The sequence below is a fragment of the Malus sylvestris genome, chromosome 15, assembly GCF_916048215.2.
Source record: "Malus sylvestris chromosome 15, drMalSylv7.2, whole genome shotgun sequence".
In the NCBI taxonomy this organism is placed as follows: Eukaryota; Viridiplantae; Streptophyta; class Magnoliopsida; order Rosales; family Rosaceae; genus Malus; species Malus sylvestris.
Genome location: NC_062274.1, coordinates 20,551,516 through 20,577,090, shown reverse-complemented (window position 1 = coordinate 20,577,090; position 25,575 = coordinate 20,551,516). Strand labels below are relative to the sequence as shown.

Here is a 25,575-nt window from a genome sequence, read left to right as displayed (position 1 = left end):
GAAAATTCATAAATTTTAGAAAATAAAATCTCGTCATTTTAAAATTTCTTAATAACTTTAAATTTCTCCATTCAAACATAGTATAAACGTCGAAACGGCTCGAATTTGGATAATGAGAAAAAAAAGGGATTCAATCCAAAAATCCCCAAACTTGGTTTCTTGTCCCATACTATTTCTTTTCTTTTCCAACTTTCATACCATAAAAATACTATAAACAAAACTAAACAATCTCAATTGTTTTTAAATAGTTTATTGATTTCTCGATAGCCTGACCAAATTCCACTGTAGCACTAAAAAAATAAATAAATAATCCAACAGTTGCACAAACTTTGTATATAAAAGGCACCATAATATCTCTTCCAACTTAGCAACATTTGGAGGTTGCCCTGCTACTTCTGCTAATCATACCCACGAAAAAAGGTAAAAACAAAAAACAAAAGAAACACACACAATATGGATTATCTTCTGCAGTCCTTGCAACCCTTACAATCCATGACACCACTCTTGCTCATAATCCCACTCCTATTTCTCCTCCCTCTAATTTTCCGTTTCCGGCGACCACCACCATACCCGCCCGGCCCCAAAGGCCTACCCCTTATTGGCAACATGTTATTGATGGACCAACTAACTCACCGGGGCCTCGCCAAGCTGGCCAAGAAATACGGCGGCATATTCCACCTCCGCATGGGGTTTTTACACATGGTTGCGATTTCCAACCCTGACGTGGCACGACAAGTCCTTCAAGTCCAAGACAACATCTTCTCCAACCGCCCGGCCACCATCGCCATCAGCTACCTCACCTACGACCGCGCTGACATGGCCTTCGCGCACTACGGGCCCTTCTGGCGCCAGATGCGTAAGCTCTGCGTCATGAAGCTCTTTAGTCGCAAACGCGCCGAGTCCTGGGAGTCTGTCAGGGATGAAGTGGACTCATCGGTTAGGACCGTCACAGTTCATGTTGGTTCGGCTGTAAACATCGGAGAGTTGGTTTTTTCGCTCACGAAAAATATTATTTATCGGGCGGCGTTCGGGACGAGCTCTCAGGAAGGGCAGGATGAGTTTATTGGGATACTGCAGGAATTTTCCAAATTGTTTGGAGCTTTTAATATTGCTGATTTTATTCCTAGCCTGGGGTGGGTTGATCCTCAGGGGCTAAACAATAGACTCGCTAAGGCTCGTGAGTCCTTGGATCGGTTCATTGACACCATCATAGATGATCACATGGAGAAGAAAAGGAATGGTAAGGGAGTGAGTGACGGTGAAACGGACATGGTGGATGAGTTGTTGGCTTTTTACAGTGAAGAAGCTAAAGTATATGAATCTGAAGATAATTTGCAAAACGCCATCAAACTTACTAGGGATAACATCAAGGCCATCATCATGGTAAATAACTATTACACAATTTCATATCACATATTTATATTATAACCCCACAGGTTGAATGTCTATGTAACCTGTTTTCTTGGACTAAACTTTTGGCTAATTTTTTCTTTTTATCTGATCAGATATATTAATTGCGTATTGAGACAATGAAGATAGAAAGTCTAACATATTATATTATTTTGAAACTGATTGTTTAAATTGACGATCTGACTAGGTATATAACATGCTGTATATGCAAATTAATAAGCTAATTATATATGCTACGTACTTTCAGGACGTAATGTTTGGCGGGACGGAGACTGTGGCGTCGGCAATAGAGTGGGCCATGTCGGAGCTGATGAAGAGCCCGGAGGACCTAAAGAGGGTCCAACAAGAACTTGCTGACGTGGTGGGTCTAGACCGTCGACCTGAAGAGACCGACTTCGAGAAGTTGACATACCTAAAATGTGCCCTAAAAGAGACACTACGACTCCACCCACCAATTCCACTACTCCTCCACGAGACCTCGGAGGACGCTGTAGTAGCCGGCTACCGCATTCCCAAAAGATCGCGTGTGATGATCAACGCGTGGGCCATTGGACGTGACAAGGACTCGTGGGAGGACGCCGAGTCCTTCAAGCCCTCGAGGTTTTTGAAAGAAGGTGTGCCTGACTTTAAGGGGAGTAACTTCGAGTTCATTCCGTTCGGGTCCGGTCGGAGGTCGTGCCCGGGCATGCAACTAGGGTTGTACGCGCTGGAGATGGCGGTGGCACACTTGCTTCATTGTTTTACGTGGGAGTTGCCTGATGGTATGAAACCTAGTGAGCTCGACATGAACGACGTGTTTGGACTCACCGCTCCGAGAGCGAGTCGACTCATCGCCGTACCGAGTAAAAGGGTGGTTTGTCCACTCTGATGGTGCTGAAAAAACAGAGAGAGAAACAGTGGTGGAATTTGTTTGGAGTGTAATGATACTGTGAAAACTGCACAGGTAAATTGCAAGCGTTTTTTTATTGTTCTTTTGAAAAACAAAATAATTACAAAGAGAACATGAACAGTTGTGAGGGAATTTTTAATTCACTCTCTTTGTGTATATAGACACTCTCTTTTGTTTTGTTTAATATGTATGCAAATTTATCGTTAATTTCCTGTTTTTTTCCTTTTTGTTTTGTTTTGTTATTATTGTATTGAAATAAAAATATAATGGCTGAGTTACAAAAATTATTTGTCATGGTGGAAAAATTGATGGACTGCTTATGTTACGATTTCAATTTGTTTTCTGGGTCGGTGGCGCAATAGTAGAATTATTTTGTTTAAAAATGAATGAATAAAGATTAAATAAAATTAGCTCTTGAACAACGGTAGAATAATGTTAAATCATGCTTACGATAGAAATAGCTCACGCTGTCCTCAGCAGTTGTGAAAATTGACATTTAAGTTGACTGTTGCATGTCACTTATATATTTATTTGTGGTTAAAATTGTTACATAAAAAATATGAAGAGTAATGCTGTGGAGGTTAAATTTATAGACTAAAATTGCAAACTAAATTATGTGTCACTAATAAGAAATTAGCACTTTTATCAACGTTTAAGTAATAATCCAATCATCAATATCCATATCATTTAATTTACAAAACTTAGTCTACAAATTTAATCTCCCTAGCATTACTCAAAAGTGAATGATTGTGAAAATGAATTAAGGTTGGTAGGACTTTGACATATAAATCTAAATATAATTAAGAAGGCTCTAGGGTAGTGCTATTCACACACCTTTTTTTACTTCTCTCACTCTTATTAATTTTGTTTATTGATCTTCTTCAATTAATTCAATCCGGCGACCGAAAATTGAAAATAGTATGTGAGAAGTAAAAATTAGTGTGTAAGTAGCACTACCCGTGGCTCTATATATGGTGCCCAAGTCAGGTTGATGCATTTTGGTGGCTCCATATTTTTGCAAGACAAGTGCCCTAGCTAGTGACCCGAAGAGATCTTGTTTATGAACTAGTTGTATACAACTGTTTGTTATCTCTCATCATGTTAAAAAGTTAATTAATATATAGACAAAATTATCTGTAACATACTAGTAATTAAGAAAGTTTGTAACCAATTGTGTATAATTATGTATCTACCTTAAATGTGGTATAAGACCAGAAGAAGTACCGTATATCATATAACATACTTGATGGTGCATTCCAACCGATTTATGTGTGGAGGAAGTGTCGTAAATGCCTTGTTGAGCTGCATCAGCATCTGTTTGTGTGCGCGCGCGCGCGTGAGAGAGAGAGAGAGAGAGAGAGAGAGAGAGAGAGAATGAATATATTGAGTTTAGGTGGGCAGTGAAAAGTGAAGTGAGGAGGACGTGAGGCCTTTTCCTTGTACTATAAAGAGGTAAGTGGAGGAGCATGCCGGAGAAATCGAGAAGGGGAAGTTGAGCAGAGTTTGCTAGGAGAAGGATTGCAAGAAGAAATTAATTTTGATAGAAAAGAGGTTAATAATTTAATAAAATTTATAGTATTTTTTTATTTGTAATCTAATACTACACCAAATGCTTCACTAAGTCAATCTAATTAAGTCTAGTCCTTGAAGCTAATTCAGTCTGAAACAGTCCGGTGCAACAAATGCCCTCTATGTGTATCAATGATCATGAATCAAAATAATATGTATAAAAAAATATATAAATATGTTGTGATTTAGGGACACGTTTGTGACACATTTTGATACACATTTTTATGGAACTCACTTTGTAATGTATTTTAGGGATCCAGCCGTCTATCTTTTATGTCTTAATTTTTTTTTATGTCTTATCTTAAAGATAATGTCTACCAAAAACCACCTAAATTTGAAACCATATGATTGTTGATTGAATTTAGTGTTTCATTGTAGAACAATATTCGTTTATTTTCTTCACTACAAATAAATGTCTTAATAGTCTTGGATTTGCACAATTTTTTATAAGAATGATTTATGAATGATATAATAAAATATAGACAATTTTGATCGTCAAAATACATATAAAATAGACTCTACGTATTATAAAAATGAATGTCAAAATATATGCCTTCGTGTATTGTAACTCTCTACATATGTGTGTGTGAAAGCAGATTGTGTTTATGTAAGTAAGAGAGAGCTGGAAAGGGACGCCATCCGATATTTTCCATCCTCAACTACCCTGAATATGGATGACAGAGTATACAAGGAGCATGAAAAAGGAATCCAATCAGATACAGTAGGGGATATGTGTATCAAATATTATGCATATTTTATAAAGTAGGGTGGTTTGGTTATTTAACTTGAGTTGGCTGATGGACTGGGATTGAATACCTGTCCAAATTAATGCAGTCCGAGCCACCAACCTATTTATCTTTGCATTTGCCAATTTGCCAATCTATTATCTCCATTTGTTTTTTTTTTTTAACATATTAAATAAGTGGAAAGAAAAGTCTGCAGTTGCTTTGCGTGCACTTACAGCACTTAGATTATATTGATGGAATATAATTCTCTCTTCAAATTTTCTTTTCTTCTGGTCTTCTTCAATTTTAACAATCACAATTAAATTATGTTAATAACTTCTATTCATTTCTTTAGAGGAAGAGGAGTGAGGGAAAAATATTTGGAGGGGTACTAATTGAGGAATGAGGATCCTCTTTGTGAGGATCTCAGGATTCTCTAATTGTGTTCATTTATCATACCTCGTACGATCAGTTTTTATCTAGTATTGTTTATATTTAATTTTAAATAAAACAATTATAATAATTTATGACCGCATAATATACGATAAACGAATAAAGAATCATGATATCTTCATAAAAAAAATCCGAAAAAGATCCTCATTCCTAATTGAGGTCAAATTTTGACCTGTACATGTTGATATGCAGGGAGAGCAGATGACAGTTGACATGTATGATCCCAGCTCAGAGGATGCACTGTTTGTGGCGAAATGCTTCCACTTAAAAAGTCGAAGTATTTTTCTTGTATGATCCCTTTATTATTGGGCCAAATTTTGACTAAGGCCTATACCAGGCTACCAGCTCAAAATCCTGTGAGTAAAAGGTGTTGACCCAGCCAAACCCAACCCATCACTTACTGAAATTTAAGAATAGTATTGTGTCGATTTTGTCCTGTCCGTCATTATCAAATTTTCCCTTTGAACTTGAATTTTAACTAGAGGTAATCCTATCCACACACCATTTTTACTTTTTTGAACATTTTTCGGTCATCTGGTCAAATCAATTGAAGAGCAATGACAAAAACTTAGCAAGGATGCGTGAAAAGTAAAAACAGATGTGAATCACACTATCCTTTAACTAGTAACCCCCTACACTATTGCATATAACCAATTTTTCCCTCCATGGTCGTTCACATTTCATTTAAATTTTATTTAAAAAATAAAATTTTAAAAGAAGAGGAACAAATAACAAACAACATTTAATGACCGACATCGACACGTGGCTCTTCTAAAATGTAAAACCGAATGGAAGGTGACAAAACACGACACTAAGGGGAAATTGGCAATTTATAATAGTTCAAGAAGAAAATTGCCAAACTAAATGTTTAGCGGGAAAATCGGCAGTAGGGTACAAGTTCAATGGAAAATTGACAAACGAAACTACTCAATACATCAGATCCTTAACCAACAAATACTGAAAGGAAAAAAAAAAGGGACAATAAGTTGAGTTTTACGTAATTGAATTCTTCCTTGGATCCCACTTACAATGTAATGACTACGCCTTATCTTTCACATCTTCATCACATTTCTTAAAATTACAACAGCTTGAAAAGAATGGAACATTTCCCAGTTTTCCCCTATTGGGATTTGTCGTCGTTATCCATAGAACAAGTTTACATCAGGATACGGAGTACAGCAAGACCGACAGCAGATATCGAAACAAGAGTACCTATGCAGTATTTTATGACATCGTATTTTGCTGCTTCCACCTGAGCCCTTAAAGCATGAATTTCCTGATAGTAATATGTAAGTAAGCGTTAGTGAAAGGACCGTGCGGTGCACTCCTAGTTCTAATTGAAAAAGTAGTCACCCAATTCTTACCCGATCAAGTTTGTTAGTTAGGTTATTTGTTTCAGCATTCTGATTAGATAGCTCTTCTCGTATCCTCCTGCATTTATCAACCATATGAATGAACAAAGAGAGCCAATATCATGACTCAAACAGAGGTTTTGACGAACTCAGAGAATACTATGCATTATTTAACGTATTCACGTACCCTCTTTCCAGGTTCAAGTCCAACCGCTGTCCTGCGGTAACTTTGTCGATTTCATACCTGCATCACAATGAAAACATTTGCACTGTAATGATGATTATAGAAAGCCACCACAAATTCACATAGAAACAGACAGATAATGACGGTAAAGTAACTACACCAATCAGACCTCAATTCACTGCGCATCTTCTCTATATCATTCCGAAGTTTTTCAGTCTCGTGTTGCAACAAAGAAAAATGGTGTCCCTGCATAACATATTTTTTTCAGAGAACCAGTGGCAATATCCCAGGAGCTACATTTATTTTTCTTTGCAATGATTGTTTATGGAACATCGAGGTCCAGCCTCGTTAGAAAAGTCTTCCAGGAACTTTTAAACAAAGACCTTAATGACGTCAAGGTCGCTTCGAAAAACAACATAACTATCCTTCTTGTGATAAAGAAAGGGCGAGAGATAAAGACATGGTTGTCAACCTTGAAAAATGTAATTACAGTAACAACTAAGGAATTCATATTCCGGAACAATTATGCGGCTGAACTAAAATAAATTCAGCTCCAAAAAAATGTAGAAATACAGATAATTCAAATCCATTCTAATAAACTGAAAAAATGTCAATGTCATAAAACATTGGTTCCAAATGGATTGTTTGATTCCATTCCAGTGCCCATATATGCTGGAACCTATGAATTGAGAATAACCCTTTTGATAATGTAGGAGGTTATGAGATGAAATGTCGACCACAGTAACTAAACGTATGGCTGAAATCCTAAATGTTTGGCTGCCAGTAAGATCCACAGTCAGAAGCACACCCCACCATGCAACAGCCACTCAGAAAATGGAGACATCATATTTTAGGTACATGAACACTACTAAACATCCAAAAGAAGGTAGTTGATGTCCACAATATATATGATCCATGCCAGGATGGGGTCCAATCATTTATCATAATGCCGTCATACGCATACAAAAAGGGTGGGGGCTCAGGGCACATAATTCATGAAGATCACTAATAGTGCAACTGAAAATTACAAGTAGCCTTGCATTCATGTCTACGGATGTTAACAGGAGCTTGGAGACAACATCATCGTTGAAAACCCAAAATGCAGTCCCATTGGCATATCGTCAATAATTTGGAAATCATTTACACACAAGACAAACACAAATAAAGACCAAGCTTAATCCAGAAATTCCAATCAGTCAATGTTTGCATGCATAACAGTAATAAGATTTGAAACGGCAACTAGAACAGAATCATCCAATTATCAACATAACCAGGAAGAAAAAGCTACAACTAAATACAAACCACGATCTCATAGTATTGGTAATGACTAACGGAAAGAGCTAGTAAGTACCTGCGCACTTTGAATTTCGGATTTGAATTTGGACAAGTTGGATTCTTGGATCATCTCCGTCTATAAACAATTACGCAAAACATACGTTTAGAACAAGCATCATGATTTGATGAACGACAACATACACAGACGTAATCAGTAAACGGGGAAATTAGAGTAAACATGAAGACTCCTTACTTTCTGCATCTCTCCTTTGGTAACAAATGAATGAGACACATTTTCCAAGCTGTCATTCAAAACTTCAGTAATGGCAGCAGTTATCGCCTCCGCGTGCTTTGAGGGGACGCCTTGTCCCTCTAATCTCCTAACCTAAACACAATGCAGCACATAATTACCAACAACTGCAACTTCTCTAATCTCACTGTAAATTTTTCATCATTTGACTTTTCACAATCATGCAACAACAACAACAACAACAAAGCATTTTTCCACTAAATGGGGTCGGCTATATGAATCCTAGAACGCCATGGAACTCATTTCTGTATCACGTCTTTTCTCAATCATGCAATTTTCAAAAATTCAAATTATCATTTCTCAAGAGAAAGCGATTCGATTACTCACCAGAGCTAATGTATCGACGAGAAACAACCGCTTTCCATTTGATTTGACTAGCTGAGAAGTCAGCCTGCAATCCAAATGCCTGTACTCCACCGACGGAGACACCGTTCTCGAAGCAACACCGGGCCCTCCGAAACCGGATAATCCGATCCCCGACCCGGTGCCCAATTGGGCGACCCGTCTGCAAGCCGCAGCAGCGGCCATTCGAATTCGATTTCCGCACCTGATTCCTCAATGCTAATCTCAATCTCAATCCCTCAATCGATTCCGAATCAAAATCTTCAATCGGTTGGCTGCCGTGAATCTGCACGCACGGAAAAGAAATGTTGACCGTTTGGCTGCCGAGAAAACGATAGGATTACACTTACAATTTGAAAATCCAATCCGATCCAGTGCCTATCCCTATCCGGAAAGTTACGAGCCGGAGAGCTAGGAGCAATACATAGTAATTTTCCCACTGAGAGATCCTGGAGGACTGGATAGGATTGTTGTCCCCTGTCCGTCTCGAGATTCGCGAAACATAAAAGATGGAGGGTACCGGGAGATCCTGTTGATTTCGCGGTTTGCTGCCTCCTTTGGTTAAATTAGCCTGTGTGCCAAACAGCGCAAACCTTTTCTTTTCTTTTTTTGGAAGAAATCCAACATGGAAAGAGTTTCCAAATTTTGTCTTACTCCTTCGAGGAATTCAATTTCGACGGGTTACGGCTAATTTCGTGACAGATGCTTTTGGCTTCATCTGAGAGTTCATAGATTCTAATCAAGTTTCAGAGCACTTGCGTTATCAGTTGTTTCAATGTTTAATTTTGATCGTTTTGCATAAAATCACTTATACAAAAGAATCCTTGAAGCGCTTCTCTTCATAAGTGATTTTGGGCTTCCCGAAATAGGCCCTAATTGTCTCAAGGCACATAGGTTTCTCTTATAAATCTGCTCGCATTACATGAACTAGAAAAATCTTGTATACAACCCATGAATATAACTTTTCTCTTACACTAATACGCTCATATGTTAGTCACGCGACCAGTTCTACGATGGGAAAGTTATCTACAAGGGTTATATACAAGAATCGTAACGTAAAAGTACTGTAAACGATTGTCATGTAGCAAATATGGAATCAAGCTGACTCGAAGACGAATATAGCAGATATGGAATCAAGCCGAATCCTGCTTCTCGAGTTATTTGTTTATTCGTCTGGTTTTTTCAACAAGCAATCTTACTTTGGTCGCCCTCTGTACGAGTATAGAAACTCGTAGATACTTCCTTTTATGTACTTCCCAACTCTACGTATGTTCTTAGTCACCCCTGAAGCAACAAGATCTGCGTTTCTTGTAAACCTATACATTCATTAACAAACCCATTACGAATAAGGCATAACGTTTCAGAAAACTAGGATTCCATAATTGTCACTTGAATAGTCGAAGAATCCTATGCTTGCCTGTTGAAGAAGAGACTTCCGGCTGACTGAGTCGGTTGCTGCCTCTGAGTCTGAGGGACTTCATGATCATCTAAAAGGTAATCACAGACGATAAATAAAGCGACAACAAATGTTTAATGTAACATTTGACCTTAACTTAAGTGCACAGGTACTTTTCGAAATCATTCTAGAAACCAAACACTAGTTTATACATCATTTCTAACTAATGTGAAAATCTGTTCAACCAAAGTAACTTACGCGACCTCATTATCTGCGTGCCAGTTTTGCAGGAAACGTCTTGACTATATTGGAGGCAAACTATTGTAGGCAAAACCTAGAAAGAGAGATACAAGGGAAAAAAGGCGGGTAAACAAAAATTCAATTCCTTACCCCGTTTGTGAGGGACATGGGCAGAAACAGGAGCGGCAGCAGGTGTCTTTTGATTCATTCTTTTGCCAACCAAAAGCTGCAGTAACTCATGTCAGTCACAATGCTTGGCTAAACAAAGATTAATGTAGGGAGAAGCACTTTATGTAGAAATTTCATGTGTCGAGAAAGTCAGCTTCTGCATAGACTTAATTACTTCCAGTTTTATAAGCACCAAACGCATTGATCCAACTCCAAATTGCACCAGAAGCTCACAAGTCACATCCTCTTATGAATGGTTCATAGCTTGTTATCATGCAATATATTTAGATCTTGTATAGCATGATCTGATAAGAGCTCACTATTCAAGGGCTTGTTTGGATTAGGTTTGATAATTCACTATATTTAAGGTATGTTACAGAATAAATGAAAAAATTGCGTCCAACTTTTTGAAGATAGAAGATGGATAACCCATCAAGGAAACTTATCCCTTGCAATCACCCCAAAATTGTAGGATTACAAGGACAGCCTCCTCCATGTCTACTCCCCTCAAAATGAAAAATCATTCACCTCTATTGTCAAGTGAATTATAAGAGTTATCCATTCCGGTCCTGTCCTAGGCATCAAATGAGCCCTAAAAGGCTAAAAGTAAAAGCTAATCCAATTAATATAAAAGAAACACGAAAAACGACTTACAAAGCTCCATGTATTGAAGAAATCAGTTAAGGTCAATTGCCCACATCTCATATTAGCACATAATAGAATGTTTTACTCTCTGTGTTTTTATGTGAGGGCTTAGGAGAGAGGAGACATATTTAACCTCGAGACCATAGCAAACGGGCAATTCTGGTTGTTCCTTGGAATGGTCTTTCGTAATTCGATCCAAATACACAGAGTAACCAGCACAAGCATAACGAAATTCAGTAAGATGTCGATCATCTTTAGAAGCTTTCATTTCAGTTTCTGCAACTATTGACTGAGGCACTGGTCACCAAAATCTGCATATTAGTAGCTAGTCCAATAAAACAACGATAGAACGAATTTCAACTGACAAAAAGAAGAAAAAACACCAAACCAACAATCTCAACTACAAAAAAGGGCGGTTCAAAAATCTAAATTGCAAAAATGGCGAAGAAAGATAAACCCTTTATATGAAAATATAAGCAGATTGCAGCTCAAAGGTGATGACTTTGGTTAATTTCCTAAGCAAAATTATCATCATTAATCTCAAATTTAAGGCGAAATGCTAAAACGAAAAAAAGAGAAACTTTTGCAATAAACTCAAGCCAATACAAAACCAGAATCCAGAAGTTGAAACCCTAGTTTTCAAAATTCAAAAGAAAGAGTACCAAAAGTTCCGCAATTGGTAAGATTTGTGGTAATAAAATTGGTGCGTTGGTGAAGAACTAACGTTTTCTTATAAAAAATTTCTCGGGAACCAAACAGAAAATAGCGAAGAGGAGAGAAAAAGGGAAAGAGGAGACCTTCGGGGATGGCGCGAGGAATGCCGACGCAGAGAGGATTGTAAACCTTGGATTTGAGGGCGGAGGAATAATAGAGTGTTCCTTTGCATGATCTGCCTTTTTTGGAGGCTTTTGATTGGTCCGGGAGCTCGTCTTTGCCATTGTTGTTCGTATCCATGGCGGCCCTCCTCCTCCTCCTCGTCGTCGTCACTGTGCCATCTGTGACTGTCTTCTTCTCATCGTGTCGCGGTCGCTGTCTCGTTTGTATACCCCCATTTTGCTCGGGTGGCCCCACACATGGTTTTTAACTCGCACGGAATACTCTCTCTCCTCTCGCTTACGAATTTACCGGACTATTTTTTTTTATTTTTATGATTAAAGTTGAGCTTTAGCATTCCTTTAAAATAATATGCAACGCAACCGAGTTTAGTTAAATTCGTTAAAATCTTACATTTTTTACTATAAAAACTAACTTGATATGCTTTTAAAATGACTGAAAGCACTTTTAATAAAAATATTTTTGGAACCAATTTTTAGTAAAAACGCAAGTAAATTCTGAAAAAGCACTTAAAATGCTTTTGGAACCAAAAAACATTTTCTCTAAAAATGTTTTCAGTCATTTTAAAAGCACATCCAAACGAGCCCTAAATCTCTAATCTTTCTTTTCGTAGTTTAGGTAAATTTAGCATTAAGTTTCTTTTGTTTATCAAAATGAGCTGAATGGAAAGTTCAAATTCATGGGTTTTGCATTAAGCTCATATAATCATCTTTCTTTCACTTTGTTAGTCGATGTGATCAATTCCGTTCAAGTTTTAAAAATAGCAAAAGCTTTTCATGTGTATTAACCCTTGGGACAATTTACTCCATATGTTTCACTCCGGTGGCCAGCAATGTAAAGGGAGGGGGCAGGGGAGTCGGTGGTAACAACCGTCGAGGAAGGGGATTGGGGGCGGTGGAATTCGGTATGGTATATAGGCGGGTTCAGTCGGACCTGTTTCTGCGAGTGCAAGAGGCACAATATGTACACATTTTATTCACAAAAAATGGAACCTTTTTTTGTTCTCTTACAAATATATGGAAGATATACGAAGCAAGAAGCTCGATCCAGTTGCGTTCTCTCTCTTCTTGGTCCTTGCAAATACGAAACTCGTACTAATAAACTGGGAATGAAACTAAGAAAAGAAGGTGATGTAGCACAAGGTAAAGTTTATTTTATGCAAATCATGCTCCTGTGAACGGGATAATAGCCTTCCAGTTCAACCAGCTCCAGGATCTGCTTTGTAGACCAAAGATAGGAAGAGTGCGAATCAATTATGTCCGTTACATCCACCTGCAAAAACGGAAAAAATACTGATATTGTTAAGGCGATTATTCATAAAAGCCGACATGGTTGTAAAGCATTGGATAAAGCAAGGAATTGAAAGAAATATCTTCAATCCGATATCAAATAGTAGAGAGAGAGAGAGAGAGAGCTCACATTCTCAATCCCTTGAACATTGATTGGTTGAATTCCAGCTAATCCTCGAGAAAGTAGACTGTTCATTACGTGATCATTAGTTACAGTCGTGGGAAATCAACAAATTAACATCAGCTCGTAAGCTAGTTCAAGGTCGAGATGAACTCTCATTTGTGTTTGTGTATGTGTGTATGTGTGTATGTGACCAATGGCTCCCCCAAAACAACCATTATGCATATACCTAGCACGGAAAGCAACCCCAAGCATCCAATCATTTGTGGAGTACGCATTCACAAATCTTCCAGCCACCATCTGCAAATAGCAGGACGAGAAAAAAAAATGTAAATTCTGCAAAGTTCAGTAGTGGAAAAAAAATTAAATAAATAAGAATTTTAATAACCTTTCTAGCAGCTTCCCATTTCTCATCTGCAATCGAGATGGGTGCTCCAAGCAGAACAACTCGTTCTACAAGTTCAGCTGCCAATATTGAGAATAAATAACGACTATTAATTCAGGTAGAGAAGATTGATAAGAAACTATCAATTTATTATCGCTTACCATGATGTTCAGTTTCTGCCAAACACTGGAGACACTTGAAAATTACTCGTGCTCCAAGTGAGAAACCCACAAGTGTTACAGGCCTGAAATTCACAAAATGGATTTTTGTTTTGTTATGATTGGTTTTTCAGGAATGTTAGTGCTTTGAAGTTACGATATATACCTGTTCCCATGAATTCCCTTTAGTAACACCTCAGCAAGAAGCTTTCCTGCTTTGTCTGACCTGGAATTGAAAAAAAAAAGTAGAACTAGCTGTCTAGCTATTAATTCATGACAAATACTACTTATGTAATTACTAAAACTTGAATATCTTCTTAGGACAGTTCATCACAAAGTGCTTCGTACCATCTAATGAATAATTCCTGCAATCATAACAACAGCTTTTGGAAACCATATGTAAATAGGAAGTGACTGAAACGAGAGGTTTCCCCACTCTTCCCAGTAAGAGAGAAAAAGGACCTGTCCACGGCAATTGCCCATTTGCTGTCTATAAAAGCAGTAGCTGCAAGTAATGTTGCTGGCCAAGCAAATGCAGTTACAAGAGTGCCTAACACAGTCATCATTGCACCTTGCTTCATCAAACCCATTGCAAGTGCTACATCAACCAGTGGCAAAATCATTACCCCGGGCAACTTTTATCATCATAGTAGTACTAAAAAAAATAGTAGCCATGGGTCCAAAATAATTACTTGAGGTAAGCCAATCCTGAATTGCAGTGCTCACTGCAATTAAATTCTTAGACTCCCAGAGCACTGCATACCTATAGATTCATTAAGGTCAAAATAGATAAATCGTCTATTCATTCCATTTATGGATTAACACTCATGTAATTTCAAGTTTTTCAAACATGTTGGAGAGTGGTAAAATGACTACCTTTCCAAATTGTCATCATGTCCCTCCCAAGGCTTCATAAAGTCTTCCTCATCAAACACAAATCCTGAAACCAAGATCTCGACTGCTAGCCTCTGAAACATAAAGTGAGTAAAATTACAGTTTGAAGCAATAATAGATAGATAGATAGATAGATAGATAGAGAAATATATCTCTATGTGTGTGTGAGAAAGAGAGAGAGAGAGGATAGCCAAACTCACGCCCTGGTTATGATTTTCTCCAATAGCTTTGAACTCAAATTGATCGACACCTCCAGTTCTTCTAGCCATTTTGCTCCCTGTGAGTCCAGCTCCAGCAGCTTGATTGGACAGAATGAGCAATAATCCATAATTTAGTTTGCAAAACAGCAATATGAAATATGAAACTGTTTGTAGAAAACATTTTAACTAAGTAAGAAAATCTATATAAATCATGAAGATATTTCCCACATAAACAAAATATTAAATCCAAAGATTCTAAAAGAAGCCCCCAAAAACAAAAACTTAACCACTTAATCACCTCCAAATGATGCAGCAACAACAACAGAACCAGCAACAGATCCTGCAGCAGTTGCAGCTGCGGCAAACCCACTTGCTCCAATGACTGGGATGATAGTGCCCAATGTTGGAGCTAGAGCACCAAGTCCTGCAGCAATTGCGGGGGCTGCTAGTCCTGCAGAATAGTAAAACTACATGAATTGCAATGCAGAACCAAAACCTATAAATCTGATAGGAAATTAAATTCACCAGCAACAAGGAAAAAATCTTTAGGATCCATTACCACCAGTTATTGTCAACAACGCTCCTCCAGTTATTGCAGCAGCACCAATGATACCACCACGCTTCCATTTAGCCCATTTGTCTTTTGGTGATTGGGTTCCTTCTTTTTCTTCTTCTTGTTTTACTAATGCCATTGCAGAGCAAGCAACCATTGTCTCAATGGCTTCCTACAAAGCAATTTTTTTTTTTGGGGGGGGGGAATCATAAAAGATCACCATAAACAATCAGGGAATGCAGTTACGGTCAATTTGTGTCAAAATAAGATACTAATCTGATCGTTATCATTAATGATAAAAATGCCGAGGTTTCTTTTCATATTGATCATCCTTCTAGACACCTAACATAAGTAAGAACATTATCTACCTAAGCATATCTGGAATAGGGTACTCAGAGGGACAAGTACACATACCATTTTCATCCATTTGACGTCAAGCCAAGTTGCTAGCAAACGCAGAGCTACACGATGCCGAGCATCGTAACCCTTTCTCCGACGGGTACATTTCTTCTTCTCTTCACGTTTATCAGCCAGACAAGCTGTAAGAAGTTCATAGAGAACTGTAACTTTCCTCTCATAACTGAGCATTGTCAACTCTCCAATAGTTTTGTCACGAATGTCACTGGTAGACACAACCGCATCTTTAACCCTAACCAGATTACCACCAGTCCCATGCAGATTTTCCAATTGCGAGTCCACTTCTTCAATTTTTTGTTTCACATTAGCTGTGGAGCATTTCTCCATCAGCTTCTCCAAATGCTCATCCACATCTTCCCTTTTTTGCTTCACCACAGCTGTGGACCCTTTCTCCTGTGAAGTTCCCAACTTCCCATCCGCCGCCTCAATGTTCTCTTTCACCTCAGTTGTGGAGAACTTCTCGCGACATTCATTTTCATATTCACGATGCTTTTCCATCTTCGACTGGGAAGACTCGTGATCCTTTTCCATGCTAGACGCCATAGCGTCAATACCTTTTGACAACGCAAGCTCTTGATCTGAATTTTCTGAAGCATCCTTACCATCACGACCACCTTCTTCAGCAAGCAACCTCAAGAACTATGACAAAAATCAAAATCAAAATCAATAACAAAAACGAAACCCGAAACCTGAAAAATCCCGAATAAATTGTTTATCGAGATATTGCAACAAACGAACTTACAGCTCCAACATGATGGCTAGCAGGAGAAGTAGCAGCACTCTCCTGAAGTCCAGACCATGCTGCAGAATCAATCTCCAGAAACCTATTCACAATGCCTCAGGTAATCAAAACCCTAGAATTCAAATCCCTAAATATGAATTACTGTCCTAAATTCCCAACAATCTCAGCACCCAAACAGGGCAACCAAAATTTTCTACGATCACCTCAAATACATAAATAAATAAAAAAACTCAAAATTGAAGAAGAAAGTGGACCTGAAAACGGGTGGGAGGAGACCCGAGTTTTCGTGGACCCAGAGATCCGGGTCGTCGGAGACGGAGTCGGCGCTGCTGACGCTGCTGGTCCGCTCCTCCGTCGACTCTTCTTCTTGTGATGACAATCGCAGAGGGCGCGTCTGGTGGATCTGAGCCTGGTGAAGAGCGAACGCGAACAGAGCTCCGGCGGCGTACCGCTGCGTCGGCGTCAGATACGACGGCGGGGCCATCAGTGATGCCACCTGAAGCCTCGAATGAACTGAAATTTTTTTGAAATCCTGAAATTTGTCCTGACTACTTCTACATTGCTTGTCCACGCGGCAACGTGAAGAGTTGTTTTCGATACATTTGATATACATGTCAATTCATATTGTTTATTTTATATAGTTTTATTTATTTCATGAAATTTCTTAAGTCAAATTATTTCATTTTTATAAAATAAATAAAAAGTCAAAGTATTTTATTTATTTCCCTTTAAAAAAAAAATGTTTCCAGCCACTCAGTACTACATTCTAGTGGTATTCCTCTTCGCTTGAAAATGAAAGGTTTAGGTTTGAATATTGTGAATAGCGAATTCGATACCAAATTAGGTTGCCTACTATGTGGCTTAGCCGAACTCCCCCTCCTCTTAATATAAAATATCGATGTTCTCAAACAAAAACAAAACAAAACAAACAATGTATCCATCTTCATAAATTGTTACATGTGACTGTGACAGTCTAGTAGGTTTGAGATGTTACCGTGAGTCATATCTAAAGTGTCAACAAATCTCTCTCCTCACTAAGTTATATTGCATGTCATAGTGTGCATAGTCACTCATGCGGGTGTAAGCGATTTATGATTATAGATAGAAATAACCACCGCTTATGATAGAATTAGTCGCTAAAGCACGCATGAGTGATTTTTAACGACGAATTACTAAACCACCTAAATTTGATACGGTAAACATAACCCTATTTTAAGGCATGATTGGATGGAGTTGGCATTTAAGATGAAGCAACTTAGCAAAATGCACAAGAAGAAAACACAAGGAATTAATTGTTGAGTTGGGTAAAAGGTCCATTGTGGACGTCATTACTTGTTCATCAGATAGTACATGAAACATGGAATGAATACCACAATATTATGGTACTCTAAATTAATATGCTAAATCTAATCCCAAAAAAATAATTATTCACTTAAGCAGTCACCTCATAATGAGCAATGAATACAGAATTAAATGTGTCTAATTTTGTTGTTTGAGACCCAAAATCAGGGGTGCAAATAACCACACGACGCTCCCTTCTTGCAGTGCCCGCTTTCGTAATATTTACAAACCCGCTGCCCTTTGGGGGGAGGCCTGAACGAACCTCCGTTTCCGTTTCCGTTTCCGTTTCCATTCCCATTCCCATACAATGCCTGCCTGTTCCATCCAAACCTACCCCTACCGATACCTAAATCCCTATTCTGGAAACCACGATCTCTTGGACTGAAGAATCTTTCCTCACCGTATCTTGGTTGGCTTTCCCACATGCCCCTGGCGGGCAACTGATGACCTGGATGTATGCTCGTGTTTCCATGTGTTATGCCCTGACCACCTCCCCAACCCAGGTTTACACTTCCTTGGTCTGGTCCTCCCCATCCCATGTTTGCATTTCTCGGAACCGGCTGAACTGCTTCCCAACTCCTTCCTGTGCTTTCTGACCTACCATTCCAATGGTTGTCTGTACTGCCTATGTCCGACGGTGCAGTGGTTCGTATCTCTGTCCCTGCCTCAAATTGGTTAACTGAAACATCACTGTACTTTCTGTCTCCCTCCATTCCAGGGCTTGTGGACGAATGTACACCAGATCTGTTTTGTAGATCAAGAGCATTTCCCTGACATATCCCAACTGGTTTCTCCGTTTCCATGGAAACTTGTAAATCGCCAGTGGAGCTCAAATCAAGAGCATTTCCCTGACGTACCCCAAGTGGTTCATCTGCCGCCATGGAACCCCGTAAATCACCAGTGGAGCTCAAAGCATCACCTTTTCCAGGGTCGGGTGCTGGGCTAAATCCATCTACAGAACTGATACTACCGTTTTTTGAACCCTCTGTAAACTCCCCTCGACAGTTCATGATTGAAGTTGAGTTAGCCAAGCTGGTGAGAGTCTCCATGGCTTCAACTTCAGCCAGAAGATCTGAAACTGATTCATCAGGTAAAGTACAAAATTCAGTTGGTTCTGTAAACTGATCCATCTCGCTTGGTTTAAAAGAAGATGCAGAGACAAGACTGGATTCCCATTCCTCTATAGAAGATGGTTTAGCTGGAGTAGGGGAATATCGACCCCAGTCACCACCTACTTCCGGAAGTGGTGCCCCACCGCCCACTAAACTAGAAGAAGTGCTCCAGCTATGGCCAGCGTCCTGAACAGGAGCATTTGAAGGCACAAACTGTCTATTTTCAGTAGCCTGACTTCTTAAGTCTCCATTGCTTGGTTTTAGAGTGGGACTGGACATATCTGAAAAATTATGTTCCTTCTGATCTTGTTCTGCACTCTCAAATGATTTAGCGAAAGGAACAAAAGTCGAGTTGGAATGACAGCCGTTTGAAGGACTGCTTACAGGTGGAGGTCTCCAGTTTTGCCCTGAAGATTGGCCTGAATGGCCATCACTATCAGATCGGCTCTCATTACACTGTCCATTCACAATTTGACCTTGAGCAGTTTGTTGGGGATCCAAATTTCCATTCGTCTGATCAGAGTTAATTTCTGCTCCTCTACTTTCCCCTTCTTGATGCAACAGGGTTTCAGATGGCATCACAGGCGGAGAAGGTTGTGAACTACTCTCTTGGGGTTGGTTAGGTGAAGAATTATTATCCTTCAATGGAACCTGGCCTTGCAAAACGATTCCATTTTGTTCATCACTAGAATTGACAACATCTGCAAGTGCAGTGGTCCTTGCAAGTTCACTATTATGCAAACTTTGGCCATCCTGCTTCATGTTCCAGCTCTCTTCAACCTGTTTATCATCCACTCCAGCTGGGTTCATACTCTTGTTCCTTCCATCATCCTGACCATTGTTTCTATCATTCGAGGCAACTGTAAATCCCTGAGAAAGTAACGGGCTGTCATGCGGCAATAATGGTTCTTTGTACTGTCCATTCAATGCATTGGCCAAAAGGACGGAGTCACCTGGATTCTCATTTATCTTCCATATTCTATGATCAAGAGGGAAGTGCCCAGCTGTACTCCATTTACGCAACTGCATCAGTGCAAATGGTCCTTGAACTTTTCCAGTGGGGTCCTGGTAGTGCCATATTATGTCTGCCTCAAAATCATCAACACATAGGTTCGCATTCGTCACTATAGATAAGGGCAATGATGAATTTTCTGATGCAACCTCAGAAAGTGTATTAGATTCAACTGCTGATTGATTATTCCCATCAAAAGAGACCAAACCAGTGAGATTGACCTGGCTCCTTCTTGTATTGCGTCCATTAATTCCAAATGTTTCTCTGCCCGAATTTTTCCGTCCCTTGCTTCTTGAATTGCTTGAAGTATCACCTTCCCTTGGTTGCGAGAAAGGTTCCCTTCCCCTTCTACCAGATCTTCTTGGTCTTACTTTAGCATCTGCATACACAGCATCTGCATACACATCAGCGCAAGTAACACCAAATTAACATTTCCAAAAGAAGCCTTGAAAATTAAAAACGGATAAGATGTTATTCCATGTCTATTAAATCAATGTAAGGGACCTTGTTTCTTATCGAATGCTCCAGCACTGTCTTCGGATTCGCAACTTGGATCCATAGTAGGATCAGGGCGTACTTCAGGAATTTCACTCAGTCTGCGCTGACGTTCCTCTGGCGAGTTCAGAAGCTGTAGTTTCTCCACGCATTGCCTAAGCGTACACTATGGTCAAGGAAAACTTGATATTCTTAGACCAAAATACCTCAGCCACAAGACAGTACGAGGATTAGAGTACACAGGTACCCATGAAACGGCCTCTCATACTAAGTAATGTGCTACATGTAATCAACAAGTAAACAGAGAATGCAACTGGAACAACCACAACAAAGTGCAAGAAATGTCTACATAGAAACTAAAAGCATTGAACAATCAACAAAAAAGGATATTCTTTTCTGCGTCCTTTTTCACTTGCTCGATCGCGAAGGTGACTAATCCGTAATACCTCTGCATCCAGACACTAGATCATAGAGCAAGACCATTGGCAACCAAAAAGCAATATCAGATGTAGCACTTGATTTATTTAGAAGAAACAATAAAAGCCAATGAATATACTTAAATGGGGCAGTATAATTATTAACTAAAAAGGGAAAAGAAAAATCATCTAAAATCCTTCCATAAAAACACATATGTATTCTCTTCTTGCCTCAGCATTAAAAGTAACGAAACTTACATCATTTACTCTAATTGCATGAAGTGCCATTGCTTTCTCCTGAATCTCACCCTACACCAAGCACAAATTTCCTTTGTAAAAAGAGTTGCAAATATCTTGCACATGACATACAACAGAACATAACATGCAAACCTACCACAGTCAACTGTTTGCTGAGTCCACACCTTATACTTTGACGTAATCGTTTGCATTCATCCTGTGAAAATAAGTAAAATATCAGAATTGAATAAGAGGGGATGAAAGGGAATAAGTATCTGAACACGATCAACACACCTCAACAGACTGTCTTGTGACCAAAAAAAACTTGTATATGTAAACACTAGCATGCCTTAATCAATGTATTTTTTGGTTATATCATTATTTTCCATGTTAAGAAAGGATTGAAAATAGTGTGCATATAGGTTTCAGGTCAGTCATTAATGGTGCGCGTAAACGTTTCCCCAGCATCCTTTCATGCTATAGTTCACATAACTGAAAAAAGGTGGGCACAAATAATAATTGGGCTCCAAGAACTTTCATTATTGATATATAAACTAATTCACACGTATTTTTAACCTTCAGTTCCAAAATAATTATTGAAAAAAGAAAATTCTAGCATGCGTAGATAAGATATATTAAGGAACCCTGTCCCTGGGAGGAGAGCAGGCAATAAGTTCACTGACCTGGGAGAACTCCTGATTAGAGATCTCATCAATTGATATAATCTCTTTCTTGTTTAAGTTCAAGATCTCAAGTTTAACATCAGTTGTTCTTATGCCAACTTTATAAGGTTCAGCAACCTTGCTGGTACCTGCAGACAATGATGTCATCAATACAAATATTGCATGACTTATTGTGAAAATATAATAAATAACTTGGAGCATTGGTTGTGTTACTAATACCTACGACTTGGACAAGCCTATAAATATCTTGCTTTTGATCACCACTAGGAATTCTTATTCGCACAATTGAACCAACCACCTTCTCGTGCAATTTATCAACGTCTTCAAAAAAATTCTCCATCGAGTTACGACGCAAGTAAATCAGATTAATGTTGTGAACATCAATCGCTGCAAATGCATCTGGATTGGTCGGTGATCCTCTCTCATCTAACCTTTTGCGTGTTTTACGCTTCTTATCATTACCCATCATGGTTTGATGATCATAGTTCCCATCAATCTCCATTTGGCTGGCAATAGTATTAACAATTCCAGCACTACTAATATTATCTGCCTTGGAACTTTCCTTTACGGGGAAGTGAAATTCAAGAAGCTTTAACATTTCAAAGTGACCCACACATTCTTTCCCAAACAGCCTTATGAGCCTCAAATCACAAATAATTTGGCATTTCTGGCGAGGATCACGAAGATTGTTTTTCTTTATGTACTCAAGCAAAAGCGCCTGGACCTCAAACTGAGATAGCACTGATATATCACCATTTCTCATATGAGCAACAAACTCCAAGAGCTCCTTCGATGCCCAAACTGTGTCTTCAGGGAGAGGCATCCCTTTTTCACCAAGTGATTTTTCAACACTCAAGTCCTTGTCAGAAGTTCTAGGCTTTTTATTACTTCTTTTGGAGTGTGTAGGTTCCAAATCTGCACTACAGTTGACAGCACCTGAATTTGTTTTATTACCATCATAAAGTTCAACTGAAGAATCCCTCTTACAAACCATAACAGCAGCTTCATTCGATGGATTTTTAGCTTTAATAAGCTCGTCCAAAGTTAACGATAGTTTCCCTTTCAGAAGAATCCAGTAAACCTTGAAGAGATACTCCCAGCTGCTTTTGTCATCAAAATCAACTTGAGCCTGCAGAAAATTTCAATGAGAAAGGAAAACAATAAAATTGCACCGCCAGATGGAAAGAAACAAAATAAATAAACCTCCAAAAGGGTGGAACGTGATGGAATGCCACTTTAATTACAGCAGCAAATAATGCACTAATGCAGGCACAAAGTACAATTAAAGAAATAAATAAAACAAAAACCTAATACGATTCTCAATATGAAAGAGTTCTCTTCTGTTCTTAAATCAATCCAATCCCTCTCCAAAATTCAACAAAGCTGAGAATCTTCAATCCATAGGTAAAAAAATGTCTGTAAATAAATATATACGTGTTCAAGCATACCCCTTCCTTGTTTTCTTGCATATTCTCAATTAGCATTATAGTTCTCATACATGTTCCGCAAAATCCCTTATTTGCTCGTACACATTGATAATCCGCGCCCTTAGTACATCCTTTGCACAGAGAATATGTACAAGTATAGCACCAATAATGGGCAGCCTTCTGACAACTGCTACATATATGCCAACCTGACATGCATAATATCCGGGAACACCGAAATGTCAACAAACCACACAACCATGATAACTCAAATTACCAAAGAGACAATAAATGAACAGGTTAACATAGTGCAACATACCGCAATTCCATTTGGCTTTCGATTTAAAGAAGGCCTCGTCCCGCTTGATGCACGAAGGATGGTAAGCCTTAGGGCATCCCCTAACAAGTATCAATCCACAAACAAGACTTAATTAAGCAATGCAAATGAGCAACAACACATCCACTAAATTTCACAAAACGAAACACAAAATCGACTGGAACTGTCCACTGGATTGCCAATAAGGAGATGAAATAACCCAAATCAGCTAAATTAAGTAAAATATCTCTGCTTTTCTATCATGGACTAACCAAAATTGGACTGAATTGACTAAGCTGCGACCATGAAAAACCGGATTCTCACCTGCGATCACAAAGCACGAGGCTTCCGCCGTCAAAGCAAATGAAGCAAACGTCTTCTTCTTCGTCCTGCTGCTTCCTCACCGCCGTCGCTTTCGGATGCCCGCTCGGCGGCCGGCCCCGCCTCCGATTCCCCATGCTCTTTCCCGCCTCCTCTTTGACCACCACCATCTGCCCCGCCTCCCCGGCAACCATCCCCCCACCGATCGTTTCGCATTGAAAGGCCGCCAAGGTTTCCTCCCCCGCCGGCATCGACCGGTCAAACACCTTCTCCAGTTGCGGCGGTTCTCGTCCTCCGCCTCCGTCTTCTTGTATACTGGGTCTGTAGAAGGCGGAGGCGAGCTGAGCTTGCTCAAGCTCCATACAAACAATAACTGAAGTAAAAGAATTGGATAGACTTGTACAGAGAGAGAGATTGAAAACCCTAGGAGTTGGAACTGCAATTATGAGAAGTGACTAAAGCGGCAGCAGCAGCGCACATGGAAGATCGGGTGCCGATGGGACAAACATTTATCGGGTCGGGTTATAGGTCCGGTCCGGGTAAATGGGCTTGAAAGTGAGAAGGACCGGCGACAGACGGCGCTGCCGATAGGCGGACACCTGGGAGGAGATTGGCTTGAAGAAAGAAAAAGAGAGAAAAAAATGGAGGAGAGAGAAAGAGAGAGGAGAGAGAGAGAGAGAGAGAGGGGAGGTCGTTGTTTGGGTAGGCAGGGAAGGCAGGGTGCTGTCACACAAAGGAAGGTTGGATGAGTGGAAGGGAAAAGGGGGGGGTTAAATTACCATTTTGCCACAGGAGGGGGGGTCAAAACGCGGCTCTTGCGAGTCTATTGATATTCGTTCTCTAACCTCGAGCACCACGTGGTGAGTGGGCACCCAGAAGAGGTGATCGGATGTGGGGGCCGCCCTTGAATTTTTGTTCAACGCTTTAAACATGACGATACCGGATACTCACTCCTCTTGCATTCATTCACTTAACTCTGATTTTCTTGTTCATATTATCCTTCTTTTTTTTGTATGAATACTAAATTTCATTAATTTTGTTTATATTTGTTGCAGTCATATTTAGAATAGAAATATAATTATGTAAATCCTAATAGATATATGATATCACTTATATTTCTATTAAGATTTGATTACTTATTAAGAGTTGTATCCTAAAGGGTAAGGTTTTTGCCTATTCTTTACTATAAAAGGCACAATGGGATGATACAACACACACCTCACAATTAAATCTCTTTCTTCTCCCTCTTGCTACTGTCGGCCCGCTCTCTCTTTAATCCCTTAGATAGCTCAGTTAAATAGGCCTACAACATGTTATCAGCACGCTCTTGTCAAAAGCTAAGGAATTGACGGATTATAGGAGAAGGCTATCTTCTACAAAATTCAAAGGCTATTCTTTGTTTTCTGCCAATCAGGTATGCTTAAAATAAAGGAAGATGTTTGAAATGTCCACGAAGCATGAAAACATTCCCTATAATGCATGTGATGCATGAACCTCTCTATGTTTATATTTTCTTTGCTCTCTCTCTCTCTCTCTCTCTCTCTCTCTCTCTCTCTCTCTCTCTCTCTCTCTCTCTCTATATATATATATATATATATATATATATTGTATATGTTTCGTATATTTGTCAATAGATATGTGTGTGTGTGTGTTTAACGCATTACGCA

The 25,575-nt window shown here is 39.2% G+C and overlaps 5 protein-coding genes across 5 annotated transcripts; 1 reads left to right on the top strand and 4 right to left on the bottom strand.

The window, feature by feature from the left end:
* Positions 1-357: 357 nt before the first annotated feature.
* LOC126605883 (cytochrome P450 84A1-like) lies at positions 358-2,521 on the top strand. The gene is made up of 2 exons (XM_050273328.1): positions 358-1,383; positions 1,658-2,521. The coding sequence occupies exons 1-2, from the start codon at positions 454-456 to the stop codon at positions 2,276-2,278; spliced, it is 1,551 nt and encodes a 516-aa protein (XP_050129285.1). The 5' UTR covers positions 358-453; the 3' UTR covers positions 2,279-2,521.
* A 3,435-nt stretch (positions 2,522-5,956) lies between these two features.
* On the bottom strand, positions 5,957-9,220 carry LOC126604606 (protein FMP32, mitochondrial-like). The gene is made up of 8 exons (XM_050271893.1): positions 8,888-9,220; positions 8,495-8,795; positions 8,111-8,242; positions 7,934-7,993; positions 6,752-6,828; positions 6,586-6,642; positions 6,411-6,477; positions 5,957-6,322 (listed from the first exon to the last, which is right to left on the bottom strand). Exons 2-8 carry the CDS (start codon positions 8,693-8,695, stop codon positions 6,203-6,205), a joined length of 714 nt encoding a protein of 237 aa, XP_050127850.1. The 5' UTR covers positions 8,696-8,795; positions 8,888-9,220; the 3' UTR covers positions 5,957-6,202.
* Positions 9,221-9,366: 146 nt separating this feature from the next.
* LOC126604607 (uncharacterized) lies at positions 9,367-12,086 on the bottom strand. The gene is made up of 5 exons (XM_050271894.1): positions 11,756-12,086; positions 11,092-11,255; positions 10,296-10,371; positions 9,927-9,996; positions 9,367-9,825 (listed from the first exon to the last, which is right to left on the bottom strand). The coding sequence occupies exons 1-5, from the start codon at positions 11,910-11,912 to the stop codon at positions 9,705-9,707; spliced, it is 588 nt and encodes a 195-aa protein (XP_050127851.1). The 5' UTR covers positions 11,913-12,086; the 3' UTR covers positions 9,367-9,704.
* Positions 12,087-12,745: 659 nt separating this feature from the next.
* LOC126604409 (uncharacterized) lies at positions 12,746-17,147 on the bottom strand. Its single transcript, XM_050271661.1, has 15 exons — positions 16,806-17,147; positions 16,552-16,633; positions 15,807-16,448; positions 15,399-15,564; positions 15,138-15,290; positions 14,840-14,937; positions 14,622-14,713; positions 14,438-14,508; positions 14,208-14,343; positions 13,912-13,971; positions 13,749-13,831; positions 13,591-13,667; positions 13,432-13,502; positions 13,212-13,269; positions 12,746-13,064 (listed from the first exon to the last, which is right to left on the bottom strand). The coding sequence occupies exons 1-15, from the start codon at positions 17,033-17,035 to the stop codon at positions 12,942-12,944; spliced, it is 2,142 nt and encodes a 713-aa protein (XP_050127618.1). The 5' UTR covers positions 17,036-17,147; the 3' UTR covers positions 12,746-12,941.
* Positions 17,148-17,826: 679 nt separating this feature from the next.
* Positions 17,827-24,649, bottom strand: LOC126605927 (zinc finger CCCH domain-containing protein 44-like). Its single transcript, XM_050273380.1, has 10 exons — positions 23,912-24,649; positions 23,591-23,670; positions 23,296-23,480; positions 22,067-22,976; positions 21,848-21,975; positions 21,322-21,381; positions 21,186-21,236; positions 20,902-20,972; positions 20,521-20,672; positions 17,827-20,395 (listed from the first exon to the last, which is right to left on the bottom strand). Exons 1-10 carry the CDS (start codon positions 24,268-24,270, stop codon positions 18,057-18,059), a joined length of 4,335 nt encoding a protein of 1,444 aa, XP_050129337.1. The 5' UTR covers positions 24,271-24,649; the 3' UTR covers positions 17,827-18,056.
* Positions 24,650-25,575: the final 926 nt, after the last annotated feature.